Here is a 20,111-nt window from a genome sequence, read left to right on the forward strand (position 1 = left end):
ATAAGGAAATCAAAAAGGGAAAATGAAAGTCTTCCAGGTTCCTGTTATGGTTACCATGCCAACTAGTTTAGAAGGGAAACTACTATTGCCTTAGATTAACACCATTGGGATCTTTCTGCCTTATAGTTACCTGATAATTGAAGTAAGGGAACCTGGACCACTGGACTTTGTTGATAACCGTAGAATCTAGTTTTAGCTCAATTACAACCACTACCTGTGCAAAGTTAAAAAGTCAAGGAAAAATCTACGTACACGTTTCAATGTACACTTCTGCCTATATTCTGACCAAGAAGTGACACGGTCCTGAACTGCAGGAATGGTAATTTGTAAACTAGGTAAAAGTCCTTACGCACACTCACAAGGTGACTCTTGTTAATCATGGATCAGCATTAACTGTCTACTTTAATTTCTGTTCAAATTCTTTGTTCCTCTTAGTTTTACTTGTCTACTTGCTGGCCTTAAACTCCTGTGTGATTGTAGACTATGTTCAACTGTCACTGAGAATATCCGGTCTTTCAGTCGGAAGTTAGTCCTGAATTTGACACGTTAAAAGAATAGCGAATGAAGGCGAAATCGTAGAGTTCCCTTCAGGAGGTCCTGGATCCCGGTGGAATGCTTCCTGCCCCTAATCACCATCGTTGAAATCCAAGTATTAAAAACAGAAGCAAGCCCCAGAGGAAGAAAAATCTCAGGACAAGATGCCTCAGCCCTGGATTGCAATCACAGTCTGGCCACTAACTTGCCATGTGAACTTGGATAAGTCACTTAGCTTCTTTCCACCTGTTTTCCCTCTCTGTCACCTGAGGACTTGGTTACTTGACCTACTACCCATCAGAGATTGTAGTAAGGATCGAAAAGGACTCTAGAAGGTATGCTTTGAAATGTTTCAGCCCTCTCTTCACTGAGGAGAAGTAGCATTCGACTGAAGGAAAACTGTTCACTTGTTCACCATTTTGTTGTTGTTGTTTTTCTTGGACAGAATTGATAGTACATAGCTGGTTCTACCCAGAGAATGGTGGTTTCAAAAGGATGGTAGCATAGTCAAATGGTTTCTGAGGGCCGTGTCCAAGTAGTATTGACATTTGCGTAAGATTATGTCTCTAATTACAGCGTGTTCTTTGATGGGTCTTTTCTAAAGCATCACTGCCCATAGAGGCAGCAAATGTAGTGGAAAAAGCATTAGACTAACAGCCAAGGGACTTGGGTTCTGGTCCCAGCTAGGACATTACATGATTGCATGACCTTGAGCAAGTCACTTCATTTTTCTGGGCCTCAGCTTTCTATGCTGGAAAATCAATGAGATATTCCTCAATGCCTTCTAGTTCTAATACATTCCTAATACTATGTTTTCTAACTTTCCATTCATTTGAACATAGCCTATTACTATCATTATTATTTTTAACCCTCTCTAATACTGAGTGGGGTTGAATGGGGCAAGTGGTTTGGGGAATCTTCTATTATGCTGAAGTGGTTCACAGAGCTCAGGAGTCATTGCCCCACAAAGCCATTGCCTCCAGACCTTGATATCCCAGTTCTTCAGTCACTGGCCAATGAGTTAGAGTCGCTGAACCAATCCAGCCGGCTTAGGCCTTTTCGTTTACTCACAAAAGTCTTCTAGCAGTGTAGTCTTGCCATCTTCTGTTGTGTAGACGAGTCATTTTCCTGGGTTGACATCTCTGGACCAGCGGTGAGCTGCGTCTTATCCCTGGCTAAGGCTACATGGAGGGGATGGAGATGAAGGTATAGTCTGAAGTCTTTTAGGAACTGGCTTAATGTGGGATTTATAAAGGAAACTGAAGGGATACAGAACAGTTCACTGGGGTCAAAAAATGAGAAATTACGTGGGACATGATTTTAAAAATTAGTTCATTTTTGTGGGAAGTGCTAACACGCTCCTTTGGTGCACATCAGACAGATCCTGGGATACGTCAGTCATTATTCTAACCTTGTGATGACCTGTTCTTAAACACAGGCAGTTTGTTTGTGTATGCAACCTGTTCCTATTTACCTCTGTATTCCTTACCCCGCTCAGTTTTTATCCTTTTTAAGTAGGCTCTGCGCCCATCGTGGGGCTTAAACTCCCGACCCTGAGATCAAAAGTTGCACACTCTACTGACTAAGCCAGCTCAGCACCCTGTAACTCAGTTTTTATGATGTAAACTTAGATACTTAGATATGCTTAATTTTGTTGCCTTACCATTCATTCAAAGGAAAAAAATCTGTTTCTAGTCCTTTGCCTGCTCTCTACGTGGAGTCCAGGCCAGTCTTTCCCCTTCCCAATAGGACAGGTGTGTGAAGTGAATGCATTTAAGTACTTCTCAGGTGTGTTTAGGTTGTTATGGTATGTGTGTGTAGGGGGTGTGAGTGTGTACACATATTCCTCTGTAGTTGTAAAGCTTTTCTGTCTACTTAGACCACAGGCTCAGAAGGCCAAAACCATCCCATTCTCGTGTTAGGGAGAAATCCTTGAGGCTGGGCCAAGAGAAAGGACTCAGTCAGTGGCCACCGAGGACAGCATGAGATAAAGGCCAAAGGCTCCCTCTCCTCTGCCCTTTTGCCCACCTTCCGGTTAGGAGCTGCCTCAGAACCCATTGACTTTCCCCTTCCACAGGCTCAACAGAGCTGGGGTCTTAGGGAAGCCCACCAGAGGTGTTCTTAGGTTCCTGACCAGTGAAACTTGTCTAGATGGCTGTGGCGGGCAGAGAGGTTCTTGGTCTACAGCTGAACTGCCAACCACTAAGCTGTAGAGTGGGTGAGGAGCTCCCGTATCTCAGAGCCCAAGCCAGAGAGGCTGCAGCTGGGGAGGGTGGGAAGGGGTCTGTCACTAACTAACCCTGCAGCCCACCTGCTCTGCTATAAGCAGTGAAAATGATAAGAGGGTTCCAGAAGTGCTTTTCCCAGTCCCACCAGGGTGCAAACCACCTGAACAGCTTCTCCAGAGGTAACAGTCCCTCCCTCCCTTGCACAGAGGGCATCAGGCTTCACCATTTCAGTTACCTTCAGGGACATTAGGCCTGAAGACTCTTCAGACCTCAAGGCATTTTTCAGAGCACATATGACTCATCTAGAATCTCTTACTTGCTTCCACACTTTGGAGCATCAAAGGCTGAAGCACACAGGCTCAGTCTTCAGATGGGAGTTGTCTCAGTTGTAAGTTAAGTCAGAAGCTCGTCCTTCTTTCTTCTGCGTATGGGGCCTCTTGGCAGAGTTCCGACGGGCTTTATGGTGGGTCCCGTGAGAAGGGTACATACCAAGGTGCCCCCGGGGCCGACTACAGCTGTGAGCCCTGGGCTCTTCCCTCTTCACTGGCACACACCAGACTCGACCGTACCTCTTGGGTATTGGCTACTTCCTGTGTCAAGATCCCCAGTGCAAAAAATCTGGTCATTCCCTTTTCTCCCCAGAAATGGAAACTGCAAAAACTCCCGTGGTTCCAAGCACAAGGGAAGCACTTTGTTTCATAAGGTGCACTTCCCTCATCCCCACACTCTCCCTTTGTGGCTTTATTCTTTCCTCTTCCACAGCTGCATTCGTGCAAATACAACTCCCAGGCACGAGTGTGCAGGTGCTTGGCAGTGGAGAAGGTTGTACTAACAGGTCTCCGGATCACTGGGGTCCAAGGTAGAGACAGATGGCTGGACACAGAAACAGCCAGGGGGTGAAGCAGAGAGGGACAGAGACAGAGGACGTACAGAGGGTAAGTGTTGCTGTGTGGTCAGTTGGCAGCTCTGTGCAGGTCAGCTGGGCAGTGGGGGCCCAGGCTCAGTTGACCTCACCCACCTGGGGGAATGGAGAGAGAACTCAGCAATAACGGACTTCTTAGCCTAAAAGCTTCTGCTATAAAAGGAGAAAAAAAAAAACCCTCACAAAATGCATCGTTTTGGTTCAAAGGTATTGGGTCCATGGAGAAAAATATTTCACAAAAATCCGTTGGTGTTTTGTTTTCCACCTTTTCCCATGAATAAATATTATCCATTAAGAGCCTTGAAAAAGGTGCTTAAATACACAGTGTTATATTTTCTTCCTGTTTTGCATGTGACAACTCGGCCTCTGTGCTGCTCTTAGCCTTGTATTTTCCTCACCGGGGCCTCCAGAAACAACTGTTATTTGGTCTGAGGCTCCCCCCTTCCAGGCCCTGTCATGGCACGCAGCCGCTACACCACCCTCCCACCCCTGCTGTCCCATCCCCCTCCTCCCCCCCACTTCCTCTGGCCCCAGCAAGATGCAGGACCACAGGGCCTCGGCCACATCCATCCCGTGCTAGCAGCGGTGAACCTCAGGTACCCCTTTTCTGCCTCCCTTTCCTTCCAGGCACAAGTTTCAGTGCTAAAGGGGTGCCACAGGGCAGGCAGAAACAGTGGGGACGGGGGGGAGTGGTCCCAGCGGCCACCGACCAACATGCCAGCCCCCTCCACTCCCACTCCCCGCGCTGGCCCTCTGTCCCGTGGGTTTACAAGGCGGAGACCTTGACGACATTGCTGGCTATGGAAGGAATGTTCGTGTTGGGGCCGGGGCTGGCAGGGGGCGGCCGGCTCTCCCCCTCTGGGGTTAGCGCTGGTGGGGTGGGGATGCTGATGATGGCTGTGGTGATCTGGGAGGTTTTGCAGTTCGGTCTCAGTCCGTCGTCTGCTTTCAAATTAAGGCTGGAGCGACTGGGGGAAAAAAGAAAAAAAAAAGGGTGAGTAGGTGATGGTTCCTCTTGCTGGTACTCCAAAGCGTCCTTGACCCCGACATGGTAACTAGGAGGAAGCGCCCAGGTCCCTCTGTCTCTGTTTTTGGCGATCACCCTGTCACCACCCATCCTGATGATCATTTCTAACAACTGCAAAGTCACGTATGCTGGGCTTTGGCATTCGGGGGATACATTTCCCCCCTCCCACGACTGTTTACCTATCACTTCGGGCCATTTTTTGCTTTCCCTGCACTCCTTGCAACTCACTGGAGATAGTGGGAAGTGGCCTAAGTGTAAGCAGAGAATGGAGGAAAAAGGTCAGTCCATGGTTCAAAATCAGCCTAAGATAAGCCATGTGTAACACAATTGTGACCCTCGCTTCCTTGAGAAAACGATCCATTCTTTGCACCGGGGTAGATCCACCTCCCTGCCCTGGCCCCTCCTCCAGTTACTGTTCCTGGTATCTACCCCCACGTCGGGCCTAAGCCTGCTAGGGTGTCCTCCCAAGCGTACGAAGGGCCTTGGGTTTAACCTGCAGGGATGAGAAGGAAGACAGAGGGGACTTGGGCATTGGATAGGGGGGGGGGGGCAGAGGATCTCCTCATGTGGAGATGGTTTCCTTCTGCGACTGGTGCCATTCAAGCCTCAGGCACTGACGGGGATGGAAGCCACCCACCTGGTAGTGAGCGAGGGCTGCTCGCTGCCCTGGATGTGGATCGTGCTGAGCTCTTGCATGCTGCGTAGGCGAGTGGCCGGCAGGTTGGAATTGGGCAGGTGCGTGGTTTTCTTACTGCGGCGGGAGCAGCAGGTGGTGGTGAGGCCCGGGTGGCTGGACAGTGAGGGGCTTCTCGTGGACGGGTAGTTCTGCATCGAGCTCTCCATGCAGTTCTGCTCAAACATCTGCTCATCTATAAACTCGTGGTTCTGTGGGAAGTGGAAGGAGAAGAAGTAGGAAGGGGAGGCAAGAAGCAGGGGAGTGAGCCCTGATGCCCCGGTGGGGCCGCCTGTCTCTGTCTGGGCCTTGGGAGGAAGGCTCCCAGCTGTGTGGAGCACAGATAAGCGATCGGGAGGGGCGATGTCCCACAGGCTTCAAATGAAGAAAGAAAAAGACTCCTATTGGCACCCGGGCCATCAGACAGAAGGGTGGGGCCTGCATGGTAATCCTGCCGAGAACTTACACTCCACCTTCAGTTCTGAGCTGAAGGGACACAGAGGACCTGGAGGGATATAGCCGCACCCTTAGAGCTAGAGGCCGACTTTCCTTACACGGCAGGGCTTGCACACAATCTCCTGGAAGTGGCAGACAAGGAGTCACTGGCCTTGGGTGGCGCTTACACTACGCAGTCTCTAATGCTAGCTTGGCTCTGATAGGTGAGATCCGTATGAATCTTGGGTGAGTGTGAGCTTTTAAAGGCCCTGGATCATTCACGGAACTGCGAGAGCTTTACTCTTGGAGGCCAGTGGGGTCAAAATGTTGGGGTTATGATTTCTTTGAACTATTGTGCTTCCCCCCCTCCCCCACACCTGATTACGGGATACGGATCCCTAATATACTTGGAGGCCCAGGATTCCCTAAGTCATAAATGTAAGCATAGGTAGGAATGCTAACAGCCTTCTGGTGCTGAACCCAGGACAACTTAAAAAATGGCTGTTTGGCCAAGGTGGCTAACAATCTACGGCATGAACAGTCTGGCCGAGGCCACCAGTGTGAGGAGAAAGTCTGGGGAAGAGGGAGCATGGGAACAGAGCACAGAGAGAGACCAGCCCCTGCAGCCAGGACCAGGTGTCCCTGTGGGCCCGGCAAGTGGCCCATGGGCGCCCAGGGGGTAGCAACGTGGGCGTCACGTTCCACCATCCCCTCCGCGCCCTCAGGGAGGTCAAAAGAGGGAATCAGAAAGGCAGCCGGGTTGTCCAGCACACACAAAAAGCCTGAGCTGGTACTGGGTGTGGCGGTAGAGGTAGGAATAAGCCCCAGAAGAACCAACAGCACATGCAGAGAACCGGACCCGGGGGTGAAAGGAGGAAAGTCCACAGACTCAGAAGAATCAGAGAGAAAAACACATCAATTGAATTTTTAAAAAGTTATACCTTGATGGTGGAGGTTCGTACAGATAACAGGGGATCATCCACAAGATAGGACAACCCCTACAGGACAACATGCCAACAGAAGATAGAAACACCATTCATTGTACATTCCGGCATTCCCAAGCTCAGTACCGACATTCAGTCCCTCCCTCCCAGCATTCCACCCCTCGGCCCCAACGCGGCCCTGCTCAACCCCCCGCATTCACCCCTTCCACCTCAACGCCCCGCCTCTTCTATCCCAACATTCCTCCCCTGAAATCCAGCATTCCACCTCTTCCAGCCCAGCCCCCCACCCCCACAGTCCGACAGTCATGCCCTCAATCGAGCATTCCACCCCTTCGATGCCAGCATTCCGTCCCTCCGGCCCCGAAGCCTCGTCTCTTCAATGCCAACATTCCAGGCCTTCACACCCAGATCTTTTTACCCACATCCTTTCAGTTGACACATTCCACCCAGCACATGCAACTCGGAAAGGGCAGCAGGATCCGGGCCTATCCCGTTGGCAAGCTCGGAGTCTTTGGGAGACATTCTAGATGCACATACACAGTTCTTGACAGGAAGACATCCTTGATAAATCCTGGGAACTAGGGTTTTCAGAGCACTTTCCCGTTTTGGAGGCCCTCTTCGGGTTCAACTGCCATCCACAATGTCCACATTTGGCTCATACTAAGAGGCACCTAATATCTATTCCCCCTGCTTCTAAAGGCCAGGATATGGAACATTCGGAAGTAGAAAGTTCCTTCCTTAGGGTGCTGAGCCCTGGCCATGGGCTCTCTGGGGAGGAAGGGCCTAGAAAGGAACGGGGAAGGGTTTCACTTTGTCTCTCTTTGGTGGTCCACCCTGACTCCCCCTCTTCCCTACTATTCCTGACACTTGTTGCCAAGGGTCCGGGCTTGGCCCCACTGCCCTTTCTTTCAGTCTGTTTGTGAGGCACAAAGCATCATGCCACATTCCCGTTACGGCATCCTAAACCACGGCTCTATTTTAACAACAAGCCCTGTGGAATCTGAACTCCCTGGGAGCTACAGGGTGACGAGTCGGTGGGACTGATAAAATCCTTGGCTAGAGAAATGTAGGCTCTGCCTCCTTCATTCACTGTCTTCTGTAGGGAGCAAAGGAAGGACTCACAAATTGCAGCAGCCTCTCCCCCGGCATAAGACAGAACTCGACGCCCTTCTCCACTGTTCTGTAGCAAGCTAGGAGAAATTCAGCCCTAGTTTTGAAGAGTGATGGCCTTCCCGACTGAGAAACTGAGGCAGAGCCCTTAGCTCTCAGTAACCACGAAATGGGCTATGGGGACTGTGTAGGGGTGTGCGGAAAGGCTGGGGGGACCAACTCTCTGAGCTGCTCCAGGACATAACTGGCATCCTGCCTGGATGACTGTACCCCACTCTGTGGAACTCTGTAGAACTCATCGCTACTCTTTGGATCCAAAGGTGACTCTGACTTCTGAAGCCTGGGCCCAGGGTGAGGATATGAGCACAGAGTTCTCACGCTGTGCGTCCTGGCCCTCGGAAAAGAGTCAGGGCTCAGGGGTGAGAAGGGGTACAGTGGGCTGGGACTCACAGTGGTTTTCTCCAGGCAGTGCAGCAGGTGGTGGTGCTGGCTCTCGATGAGTGAGGTGGTCTTGCCCATGTGCTCCTCCTCTGGGGTGCCCTAGTAAGAAAAGAGAGAGGCTAAGGATAAAGCCGGTGGCTCTTCCTGCCTCCACCTCTTTGCTTCCCCGCAGGAGGTGGGAGGGCACCAGAAAAATGGGGATGAACTGGATTTCAGGGTCACTGTAGAACACGTTAGCTTTTGGGCTGGCAGCCCTTGGTCTACAGCTGGGTTAAAAGCAGTGGTGATAATCCTATGGGAGGGGACCGTGAAGGAGGGCTGCTCCCTGGGGAGTCTGGAAACATGTCTTTCCTAGGGTCCATGCTGGGGCTTTGGGGGTGGCAGAGCCCCTGGGGAGAGAAAAGAAGCCACCTGCCCGGCCGGGGTCCCCCAGGCGCCTACCATCAGCTCCAGCGCCTCGTTGAGGAGTCCATTGCGTTTGCTGTGCAGGTAGGCATTGGAGCTGCCTGTTTTGGCCACCCGGATCCTGGCAAGGCGAGCCTTCTGTAGTCGGCAGAGAGAGAAAAAGAGTGAGTGAGACCGAGAGACGAGATAGCAAGCCTGCGAAGAAAAGCCAGTGGCAGTGCGCTGTCCCTGCGCGGTGGCATTCCCAGGTGACGTTGGATGAAGGGGAGAAGACGGCTTCTTCCCAGCTGCTTGGATCTCTGTCTATAGACCCTGGGACTGGGTCTGAGAGACTCTGTGGACCCACTTAGTGCAGCTTGGTCCTGGTCAGAGTTCCTGGGGTCCCCCCCCCGCCGTCTCTCCAGCCCCGTTGTAATCCTGGTGGGAGAAACACCACTCATCAAAGTCACCCCTCCTTCCAAAAGCTTTGTGACCTTTATCTACTCCGCATCGCATCGGAGTATGCCTCGTCTCTAACTAGACTGCTGTATAAAGGAGCATATGTTATAGCCCTCCCAATTGTCCCCCAGGGTCCAGTGTGGTCCCCTGTACCCAGCGGGTGCCCAAGTGTCAGTTAATTATGAGGAAAGGAAGGAGTGTGCATATGCGCCCTTCAGCACTCCCTTCTCTCCATTTTCCCCTCAGCACATATGACTAAGATAGTATATGGGTTCTGTATTTATCTTGCAACTGTCTCCCAGAATGTAAACTCTTTGAGGACAGGAGTTTTTGTTCACTGATGTGTCCCCAGTGTCTCGTAATTTTCAAATTAATGAGTGTACTTAAAGTTGCATTTCTGTTTTGGGTAGTGGATGCATGCATGGGTGTGCCAGTACATGTATATTTCTGCCGTGTGTGTCTGTGGGGATGAGCACGGGTGCATGTGACATGGGGGCCAGTGCGTGTGTGCCGGGGGGTGGGGCACATTTTCATAGGCTGCTTTGGCTTTAACTAGGACAACTGCACTTCCCCCCCACCCACCCCCCATCCCCCCAGCTCCAGCCTGGTGCCTTCAACAGCTGCCTTCAGGGCTGGGATCGCAATGCAAGTGCATCTGTCTTGCTCACAGAGGCTGGGGAGGCTGGACACGCTGCACATGCTGCTCTTCTCCTTCCTAATGACCATAATCAGTGTCACCATGATGGCAGTACAAGCACAGAGGGAGGCTGAAGAGGAAAGAGTCTTCAGGAGAAGAGGGAGAAAGGAAGGGTAGAGGGACTCCTGCAGCAAGAGTCCAGATTCCCGGAGACCCAGAGCCAGCTCCGGGTCCTCACCGCTGGGAGCAGAAGAGCCCGCGGACTCACAGACCCATCCTGGGGCAGAGGGGTCCCTCCTCCTGCCTCCGCGGAAGTCCACTATAACCTCGGCTCAGACTCTGGGCAGCACGAGTCCTTGGAAAATTGTGGCAGTTTCCATTTCTTATCACCCTTTCCCCAGCACAGGGGCGTGTCCCTTCCAAGTTCTCTGCTGGGCTGGTTCATGTGCTCCAAAGAGGCCAGGGAATCGAACCAGGCTGTCAGTAGAAGCACAGAGGACACTCTATATCTCTTGTTTCCTGTGGCCTGCGTGTCCCTATGGGGACAGCTCAACTCACTTTCCTGGCTTCCAAATATGCGGACGAGGCCAGGACTTGGGCCTGGGAGATCTACCTGTGAATGTGAAGAAGAGAGCTCCTCTGGATGGAGAGAATGGAAAGAGGAGTCCAGTAGAGAAAGGATGGCGAGTAAGCCCTGTCAGTCCTCTTCTTCTAAGCAAAGAACTTTCGTGCCCACTCCAGGTGCCCTCCCCGGGGAGCCCACTCCAGCCGTCCCCTTGGCTGAGATGTCTACATTCAGGCATGTTGCTCATCATCTGAGGACACGGCTGTTATTGCCTTGGGTGAGGACTGGGTGTTGAGAGCTGCATATGGAAATCCAATTGTGTCAAGCTCATTACAGCCTTATATAATTTGATTTCACCACTTAGAGCCAGACCTTTCTCCTATCCGGGGTCTGTCTTCATTACTTTCTAGAGATGAAAGATTCTCCTGTTCTCCTTTGTGGCACTTCTTTTAATCTTATCTTACCCTGGGCTCTATTAAAGCAACAGATTGTCATATCAAATGCACAACACTGTTTAATCATTTCCCACACAGGATAAAGAGGTTTGCAATGTATTTACGGAACCATACCCAGCACAAGAAATTTGGTGAGGATTTCTCGTTTGACTTAGAGCTCCCAAGAGCCCGAGTCTGGCTTATGCATATTTTTATCTTCAGCATCTAACACGGAGCTGTGCACTGAGCAGGAGCTCGAGTAAGGCTTGGGACGACCCAGGAAGGAAGATGATCCTTCACAGTTGGTCAGAAATCCATCAGTAAGGCCCTTGTGGTGGGCTCACCCTTGTGCGGACTGGCTCAGCTTCTCTCTCCTCCCCTGGCCATTTGCCTTTGGCTGCCTTCATAGCATCCCTCTCCTTCTTCCCTGAATTTTAATTCCTGCCATCAAGTTTCTAAACTGGATTAGCAAGGCCCAGGAGGGCGCAATTTCAATAAGGATGGAGATTCCAGGGTTGAAGGAGAGGTCTGGAAGGAAGAGGCGGCCACTCTGGGTACAGTTCCAGGTGCAGTCTGTGCTCCAGAATCTGTCAGGCCCCAGGAAACACTCTCTGGCTGGCTGGCAGATGCCACTGGGCCATGAGGATGGACCTCTCTTCCCCTGGGAGAGGCAGAAGAGGGAAAATGAGGGAGACCCGGAAAAGCCAAACAAAAAAACATGGCCGACTGTACTCCCAGGCATTCACCCCAGAGAAGTGAAAGCTTACGTCCACGCAAAAACCTGGTCATGAACGTTCACAGCAATTTCCTTTGAAATAACCAAAAACATGGTTCCTATAATCCCGTGGCATGTGATACATCCATGACATGGACTCTGCCCACTAAGAAAGAGGAATGGACTACTGATACACACAGCTTGGATGAATCTCCAGGAATTCTGTGAAGTGGGGAAAAAAAGCCAATCTCCTAACGGTTACCAATCTCCCAAATGGTTACCTCCATTTATGTGATGTTTTTGAAATGAAAACATGTAGGTGGAGGGCAGATAAACAGTTGCCAGGGGTTAGGGGCAGGCTGGGCAGAGTCCTTACGGTACTGGAGCTATTCAGTTACCTTGACCAAGGTGATGGGTGCATGAACCTGCATGGGTGATGAAACTGTATCAAACTTCTCTCTCTCTCACGCACGTGCACACACACGCACACTCACACATGAGTACAAGTATAACTGGGGAAATCTGAATAGGATTGGTGGATTGTATCCACATCCATACCTGGACTGAGATAATCTTATAACTACATGTGAATCTGTAATTATCTCAATAAAACTCTCTACTAAAAACCCTCTCCCACTCCACATGCTCCCTTCTCTTGGTCCACCGCTAGACCTCCTTACTTGGTCTCCAATTCACGTGATTTGAGAACCTAGTCTCTGAAGCAAATAGTCACGGGGTCATCTTAGGAATGATCCCAAGCAAACCAGGAAAGGATGATAACTTTTTAAGCATTTCCTTTACACCTGAGGCAGGGGGGCTGGGAGCGGACCCTCAAGGCTGTCTAGCTCCTGGGCTGAGAAATCTCAGCTTTCATGACTTCTTGCCTGTCCCATCTCTCCACCGCCACTACGTCCTTGGTACCTGCCTTTCTTGCCTCACGGTGACAGACTCACTGCTGGAAGCAGGTTATATTCTTGTATTCTCTCTCTCTCTCTTTTTTTTTTTTTTTTTTTTTTTTTTTTTTGAAGAAGCCCAAGGTGAAAGAGACAGAGCTGAGCAACCTTGAGGAAAAAGAGCATCCAGGTGAGATAAAAACAATATATTTACTTTGATTTCAAAGGNGCTTCTCAGAAGAAGCCCAAGGTGAAAGAGACAGAGCTGAGCAACCTTGAGGAAAAAGAGCATCCAGGTGAGATAAAAACAATATATTTACTTTGATTTCAAAGGGAAAGAAGAGGGTGGGGAGGGAGGCGGAAGGGAGGGAGTGCCGTCTTTAGCAGCTAGAAGGAGGGGTAGGCCGAGGCCGATTCCTTCTGCACAGGGCAGGCTTTTTCAAGTCTCGAGGGGAATGACCACTGTCCTGTTCTTGGCAGGGGCAAAGCGGCAGGGGGTGTGATGCTCTGAGGGCACACAGAGGGCACAGGAGCGGCCTAACGCCCAGCCTGAGTGGGCACAGCAGGAGCTAGTGTGTGCGCCGGGGAGTCCTCGGACCCTCACAAGCTAGACCAAGCACCTGTGTCAGCCTAGCTCCTGGGACGGGGTGAGGCGGGGTGGGGGGGGTTGCTATAGGCCCGCCGGCTCTTCAAGGCCTCAGTCTCCGTGGTTTGGAAGGCAGATCCCAGCTCCCCTCTAGCCCATTTCCTTCAGGACAGCATAATGAATTTAGATACTGCTCACATTTGCCAGCGGACTTGAACAGGGAACAAGATAAGACTTCTATTTCTGGAATGGCTAGCGGGGTGGGGGTGGGGAAGCCTGGACCCTGGGTGATGAGGTAGGAAGTGGGTGCTGGAGGGGATGGAGAGGACAGCATGGAGCCAGAAGACGAACCTAAGGTGGGCCGGCAACATTACAGACCAGGTCAAGATGAGTCACAAGGTCCCTCCGCACAGGCTGAGGGGGTGACCCCAGGGGCACACACAAAGGGATCTGTTGGAAGTGAGAGCCAACTGGATTCAGTATATAATTGCATAATATGTGGTATTAAGTATTTTTATAGGTAAATTACCATAACAGTTCAGAACTTTCATGAGCTCAGTGACTTTGTTTCAGTCAGCATACATGGATATGTTCTGAAATTCTGGAATTCTCTGATATGTCAAGGAAGCCCTGCTACTTGGTGGAATGCCAGGGGCAGGGTTCAGGGGTGAGAAAACTATCCAGCTGCATGCACAGGGCCCACCACACAGCAGGTGCAGGGAATGTTTGTGGAAAGGGAGAAAGGAAGAAGGAAGGAAGGAAGGAAGGAAGGAAGGAAGGAAGGAAAAAGGAAGAGAGGAGTAAAATAAGGACATGAAATCTCAGGCCTCAGTAAGTGACTCTTTCAACAAGGTCGTCCCTGCCCACTGTACCCAGCAGGGCTCTGCCTGTACGCCCTGGAGGTTAAGCTGCTGCTGAAGGGTAACCTATTTCAGCCCCGGTCAGAAGAGAAATGAACAACTCCCCATTCCTAATAGGAATCTGGCAGCTCGCTAGCCAGAGGCCCGGAAAGTGCACCAAAGCCGTCAGACCTTGCCCCTCACTCTGTGAGTGAATGAGGGTGCCACTGCCCTGCCTCCTAGTGCACGAGGCCAGCACTTTTCTCAGGACCAGTGGTTATGCCCCTGCTCATCTGCTGCAGTTCTGTGCCTTAACCCTAAACACCCCCAGGGGACCCGAGCCTGCTGTGCCACTTGTTCCAGAGCTCAGTGGCCTCAGAATGTCTCCTTCCCGAGTATTCATCCTCTTCCCAGCAAATCTATGTCTTGTCTGGATGTTTTGCATTGTAGGATATGAGAAAGCAATTCCATTCCCCAGTAAGCTCTGGGCAGGGAGAGGGAGGAAGGATCCAGGCATGGCTGAGGTCTTGATGGGGAAGCCGGGGCTCAAGGAAACTGTACCCAACATCCATGAGGGAGATAATCAGCCTCTGGATAACTGAGGGTGTGTGGCACTTGGCAGCTGGAGCGCAGGACACTGGTAAGCAGGAAGGGACACCAAGCTGCCTTACCTTCCAAAGCCAGGGGCCGTCTGTGCCGGGATCCACCCGGGCAGTCCAGGCCTTGGTGACCCGACTGTGATAGCGGCACAAAGCAGAGGGCCAGGCCCCTGTCTGCTGCTGCCTCCCAGCCTCGCAGGGCTGAGGCTTACCTTTTGTGCCCTGCGTTTATCGGCTCTCTGGTTCTGGTGGTAAATCCGGCTGAAGTTGGAAACAATCACAGGAACTGGCAGGGCAATGACCAGGACGCCACTCAGGGAGCAGATGGAGCCAAAAATCTTCCCTGCAATTGTCTTGGGCACCATATCTCCATATCTGAGAGAGAGAGAGAGAGAGAGAGACAGACAGACAGAGAGAGAGAGAGAGACAGCGAGAGGAAAGAAAAGAGAGACAGAGAGACAGAGAGAGAGAGAGAGAAAGGAACAAGTGTGAGGAAGAAGGGGTCACTTGGGAAACAAGCCAGACTTCCCTGCCCATCGCTCACCTATTTATCCATCCATCCATCCATCCATCCATCCATCCATCCATCCATCCACTCAACAATTGTTTAAAGCATGTACTATGTGCCTACTATGACCTAGCAGCGTTCTCAGAGCTAACAACCTACAAGGGGAAGACCATAAACAAGTGAGTGAACCCATAAACATACCGACTTCTCTCTATTTCTGGGAGGGGACTAGAGTCAGGTGCTGTGCCAGGTGCGGGGAGCGTGGTCAGGAAAGGCGTCTCTGAGGAGCTGACCTCTCAGCTGAGATCTGAAGGTAAAGGATCCCGGTCATGGGACACACTCAGGGAAGAGTGTGCCAGGCAGAGGGGACAGAAAGTCAGAGGCCCCCGAGGGAGGAGGGAGCGTGGCCCGCTGCGGGAATGATTACAGACCCACCGGTGGTGGGGTGGGCGCGGAGGAGAGTTATACAAAAGGAGGTGGAGGCCACCCCATGGAGTATGGATTTTGTCCCAAATGCAATGAGCAGCCATGGATGAGTATTAGGAAGAAAAGCAGCACGATCTCATGTATGTTCATAAAAATAACAAGTAAGAAACCCGCCCTCGCCTCATGTGGAGATTCACAATGCACGAAGCACTCCTGCTCACTCACCTCACACGAACTCCCCGAAGCCCATAGAACCCTTCGCCCCATTGTGCAGATACGGGAAGTGAGGCTCACTGGCAGATGCACTGCCACCTTTGGGGACAGCTGGCATTAAAACCCCCTCCTGTTGCTTTCGTTTCTTCCACCAGCCACGCTGTCTCAGAGGGCAACTGTGAGCTCCCAAACCCAGCCCCTTGAGCCATGGAGCCGCTTCAGGACAGTGCTGGTGTCTCTCAGAGCTCAGAGAAGCTCTCGTAAGCACTTCACACCCTGTGGCTGCCCTCGGGGACCAGCTTGGCCTGGTGCCTGTACATCCCTGGGCAGGCAGGCCAGAGACTCTCTCTTCCAATCAATAAGGTACTCTCCACAGCGGTTAAGTGTTTAGCCTCTTCTTTATTGAGAAAAATTAAAGGCCTTATTAAGCAAAGAGCTCTGATGTCTCCTTTGGCCAAAGCCTCAACACCATCTCCCCCCTCTCCTGCCCTCTCTGTGTTTGGAGGATGACCAGGAATTGATGCCACCGGAATTGTAAGGCTCAAAGTCACCTGGCCCGAGGGGACCCAAGTGGCTGGAGGATGCAGAGAAGATGTGGAAGGGGATAAGGTGCACAGTTTGAGGAGTGCGGTGCCCTCGTTCATAGCCTAGCACCCGGGGGCTTTTCGAAGGCTAGGCCAGCCATCGATACACATTTGGTGAGTGGATGCGTGACCTCGCGGAAGCCTCTCAACACCCTGTGAATTAGGCTCCTCTTTTGAGAACGCTCTTCCTTCTCCTTTGGGGTCTCACCCTTTGCCCCGGCTCAAGCTGTCTCTGTCATGCGGCTGACACCAAAGCCCTACGAAGCTCTTTCCGGGGACTCTGATATTAGGTTCGCCTTCTCCGCCATGCTGCTCAAGAGGGGCCTCCACTGGTGGGGGTGGGAACTTGGCTTCCGGACTTAGGCCACCTGGGTTCAAGCCCCACCCAGCTCACCATCTGATCACCGCATGACCTTGGGGGAATGTGACACGGGGCCTCAGCCTCATTCTCTGTCAGGCGGAGATTAAAAAAAGAGTAACCTGGACCATGATGCTACCATGACGGACACAGCTCTAGAAATGATACCCACCATTACTTTTCCCAGGCATCCTGGAAACCGCAGTCTCTGTTGCTGGGAAACTCTAAAAACACAGCTGATTGTCCCACGTTCAAATAATCCCCATGATGAAGGAAAAGAGGGCTGCCCCTAGAGGTGAATCACGTTACTGGGGTTTCTGGGTTTGTGACGGAGAGATGCACATCGAGCTCATGACCGTGGGTGGAAATGAAGCATGGCAGGAGTGTGTAAGCATGGCGTCAGAAAGGCTACATTTGGGGGTGACTGAGGGGGTGAACAATGCTATGGACACAGAAGGGTGGTTTTATCCACTGAAAGAGAGGACGAGGGGTGAGCTCCCTGCCGGCTGCTGGCGCAGATGGTCCGTTGGTAAAAGATGACAGGGCCAAACTCCCATGCGCTCTCTGCCTTTTCCACCCAGAAGAACAGCCTTCCTCTTAGAAAGTCCGGGAGGCATCTGGAGAAGAAGGGTGTGGGGCTTGAGGCAGGGGAGGGGAGAGCAGGCGAGGGGCCAGCTCTTTTTAGCGGAGGCACAGCCCCTGCGCACCTGGATCTCGCCCCGGGAGACAGGAGGGACGTGCAGATGGAGGTGCAGAGCACTGCCTGTGATGGTGCAGCACAGAAATGCCCAGAGACCGGAGGCCGGACACTGCTGTGTTGATATTTTTGAAGATGAGGCAAGGAAGTCCGAGAAACCACAGACCAACGGGCCTGGCATCCAACTCTGCCATCACACTGCAGGCAGAATTTGAGAGCAGATATTAAGTGGACCTTTTAGAAAACCAGCTGTATTGCTCACTAAGCACCCATCTTGCCAAATTAACCTTGTTCCTTGTTTTGAAAGGGTTAACTCACCGGTGAATCAAGAGGCGGCTACATTGTGATTTTTGCAAGGTGTACTCTAGTCCCAGTTCTTCCTACCCTTGCCAGGCTGGAGGCACGGGTGTGGATAGCAGTGTGGCCGCTAGGGGTTGAACGCGCACCTCCAGTCTCCTGACCCTTCCCAAAGATGATCCTATGCCAGCAAAGTAAGTTCATGGCTCTCGTGTTAGAAGGGTCTCCGTTAGTGAAAGGGTAAAGACGTCGATGAAATAAAGGATGGATCTAAAGCTGGGTCTCCAGTGGTGTGTTCCAGAATGTTTCAACAACTTATATAAAGCCAGAGGGAGGCAGCATGGCCTAATGATTGAGAGAGGAGACTGGAGTCAGGTCCCAGGTTGATCCCTGGCACCACATTACTTACTGGTTAAGTGACCTTGGGAAGGTTATTTAAGTGGCGCCTCGACCAATATAAAACAGCTTTTATATACCTAACTTACAGGGTTGTTGTAATAATTAATGAGATGATTCAGAAGAAGCACTTAATGTTGTCTCTGGGTAAATGTAAATTCTCTATAAATAACCCATGAGGTGGGCACCTACTGTTTTGTCCGTGAAGAGCCTATCCACTGCGAACTGTGCCTTTGGCACCGTTATGACACAAAGTCTATCCAGAGGAGCTGGTTCTCAGAGAAGCTACCGTGGTCTTATGAACCTTCCCCTACACCCCTGCTCCCACTAGGCATGGGTAACAAGTTCAGAATGAGGCATCTGACTCAAGCTGGGCCAACGAGCTCTTTTCCTGGATTCATTTTTTTAACAGCTTTATTAACATATAATTATATATCATACAATTCATCCATTTAAATCATACAATTCAGGGGCGCCTGGGTGGCTCAGTCAGTTGAGCATCTGACTTCAGCTCAGGTCTCATGGTTCATGGGTTCTGAACCTCACACCAAGCTCTGTGCTGACAGCTCAGAGCTGGGAGCCTGCTTCGGATTCTGTGCCTCCCTCTCTCACTGCCCCTCCCCTGTCCACACCCTGTCTCTCTCTCTCAAAAGTAAATAAACATTAAAAAAAATTTAAAATCATACAATTGAAAGTGTTTCAGTGTATTTACGAAGTTGTGCTGCCATCCTCAGGATCTAATTTTAGAATATTTTCATCACCCCACTCCCACCCCCACCGAACAGCACACCCATTAGCAGCAGGTGACCATCTCAACCCCACCCCTCAGCCCTAGGCAACCACGAAACTACTCTCTGTCTCTATGGATTTCCTTACTTTGGACATTTCATATAGATGGAATCACACAGTACGTGGCCTTTCGCGTCTGCCTTCCTTCACTTAGCGTGTCGTGCTAAGGTTTCACGGTATATCCCCGCTGTAGGTTGGCACTTCCCCAACCCTTTTTAGTGCTGAGTAACATCCCCTTGTATGGATGTCCTACATTTTGCTTTTTCATTCATCAGTTGATAGACACGTGGGTTGTTTCCACTTCGAGGCTATTGTGAATAAACTCTGCTCTGAAGGTTCGCGTACAAGTTTTGCAGAGTCACGTATATGGTGACTCCATGTTTAAAGCGGGGAGACTGCCAAACGCAGTTTTCTAAAGTGGTTGCGCCCTTTCACATTCCCAGCAGCCCTAAGCTGGGGCTCCCCTTTCTCCACATGTTCACCACCACTTGTGACTATTTGTCTTTTGAATCTAGCCATCCCAGTGGGGGTGAAGTGGTAGCTCAAGGTGGTTATGATGTGCAGAAGTCCCCCCTGCTGGCTAATGATATCAGCAACTTTTTCCCTTCCCTGGATATTTGCCTTTGAGACGAGACCAATCTCTTGAAGGAGGTTGAGGCTGCAACAAGTCTAACTCTGGAGCTGCTGGTGGCCTCACCTTCTGCCGCGGGACGAAGCCAGTCTATAGTCAGAGAGGGAGCAGGCTGACGCAGAGGAAGAGGTGAGAGGAGGAAAGGGGAGTCTGACTGAGTCTGAGTTCCTGCCCTGATTCTGAGGACCAGCTTCACTTTCAGCTTTCCTGTGGCTTCGCTGTTCAATCCTTCTTTGGACTCTGCACACCAACACATCATTGTTTTTGTTTTAACCTTCTTCCATTTGGATCCCATGATAATGATGATGATGATGATGACGATGACGATGATGGTGTTGGTAAGAGTACTGCTGATTATTATCAGTTTTACAATTAATTTCCTTTATTGAAGTAGAGCTGACATACAATATACTATTAGCTTCAGGCATGCATCATAGAGATTCGATATTTTTATACATCACACAATGATCCCCCTGATAAATGTGGTTACCATCTGTCACCGTACAAAGTTATTACAACCTTATTGACTATTCTCTATGCTGTGCACTACATCCCCATGACTTTCTTATTTCATAGCTGGAAGTGCTTCTTTTTTGTGCTTCTTTTTTTAAAGTTTATTTATTTTGAGAGAGAGAGAGAGCGCACAACTGGGATAAGAGCAGAGAGAGAGGGAGAGAGAGAATTCCAAGCAGGCTCCGTGTTGTCAGTGCAGAGCCCTACACGGGGCTCGAACTCATGAACTGTGAGATCATGACTTGAGCTGAGATCAAGAGTCAGATGCATGGGG

General features: G+C 50.9%; 1 protein-coding gene across 2 annotated transcripts in view; it reads right to left on the minus strand.

The window, feature by feature from the left end:
* Positions 1 to 4,450: 4,450 nt before the first annotated feature.
* Positions 4,451 to 20,111, minus strand: part of KCND3 (potassium voltage-gated channel subfamily D member 3) — a 205,695-nt gene continuing 190,034 nt past the window's right edge. Inside the window, exons 2-7 of one of the 2 annotated variants that reach the window (XM_077780159.1) lie at positions 14,638 to 14,800; positions 8,756 to 8,857; positions 8,324 to 8,413; positions 6,761 to 6,817; positions 5,349 to 5,596; positions 4,451 to 4,652 (exon numbers count right to left, since the gene is read on the minus strand). In XM_077780159.1, the coding sequence (XP_077636285.1) occupies positions 4,451 to 4,652; positions 5,349 to 5,596; positions 6,761 to 6,817; positions 8,324 to 8,413; positions 8,756 to 8,857; positions 14,638 to 14,800 (862 nt within the window). The remainder of the gene's footprint in view (positions 4,653 to 5,348; positions 5,597 to 6,760; positions 6,818 to 8,323; positions 8,414 to 8,755; positions 8,858 to 14,637; positions 14,801 to 20,111) is intronic. The other variant, XM_077780160.1, reaches the window with a different exon arrangement.

This window comes from Crocuta crocuta, unplaced genomic scaffold (genome assembly GCF_008692635.1).
Source record: "Crocuta crocuta isolate KB4526 unplaced genomic scaffold, BGI_CrCroc_1.0 scaffold364, whole genome shotgun sequence".
In the NCBI taxonomy this organism is placed as follows: Eukaryota; Metazoa; Chordata; class Mammalia; order Carnivora; family Hyaenidae; genus Crocuta; species Crocuta crocuta.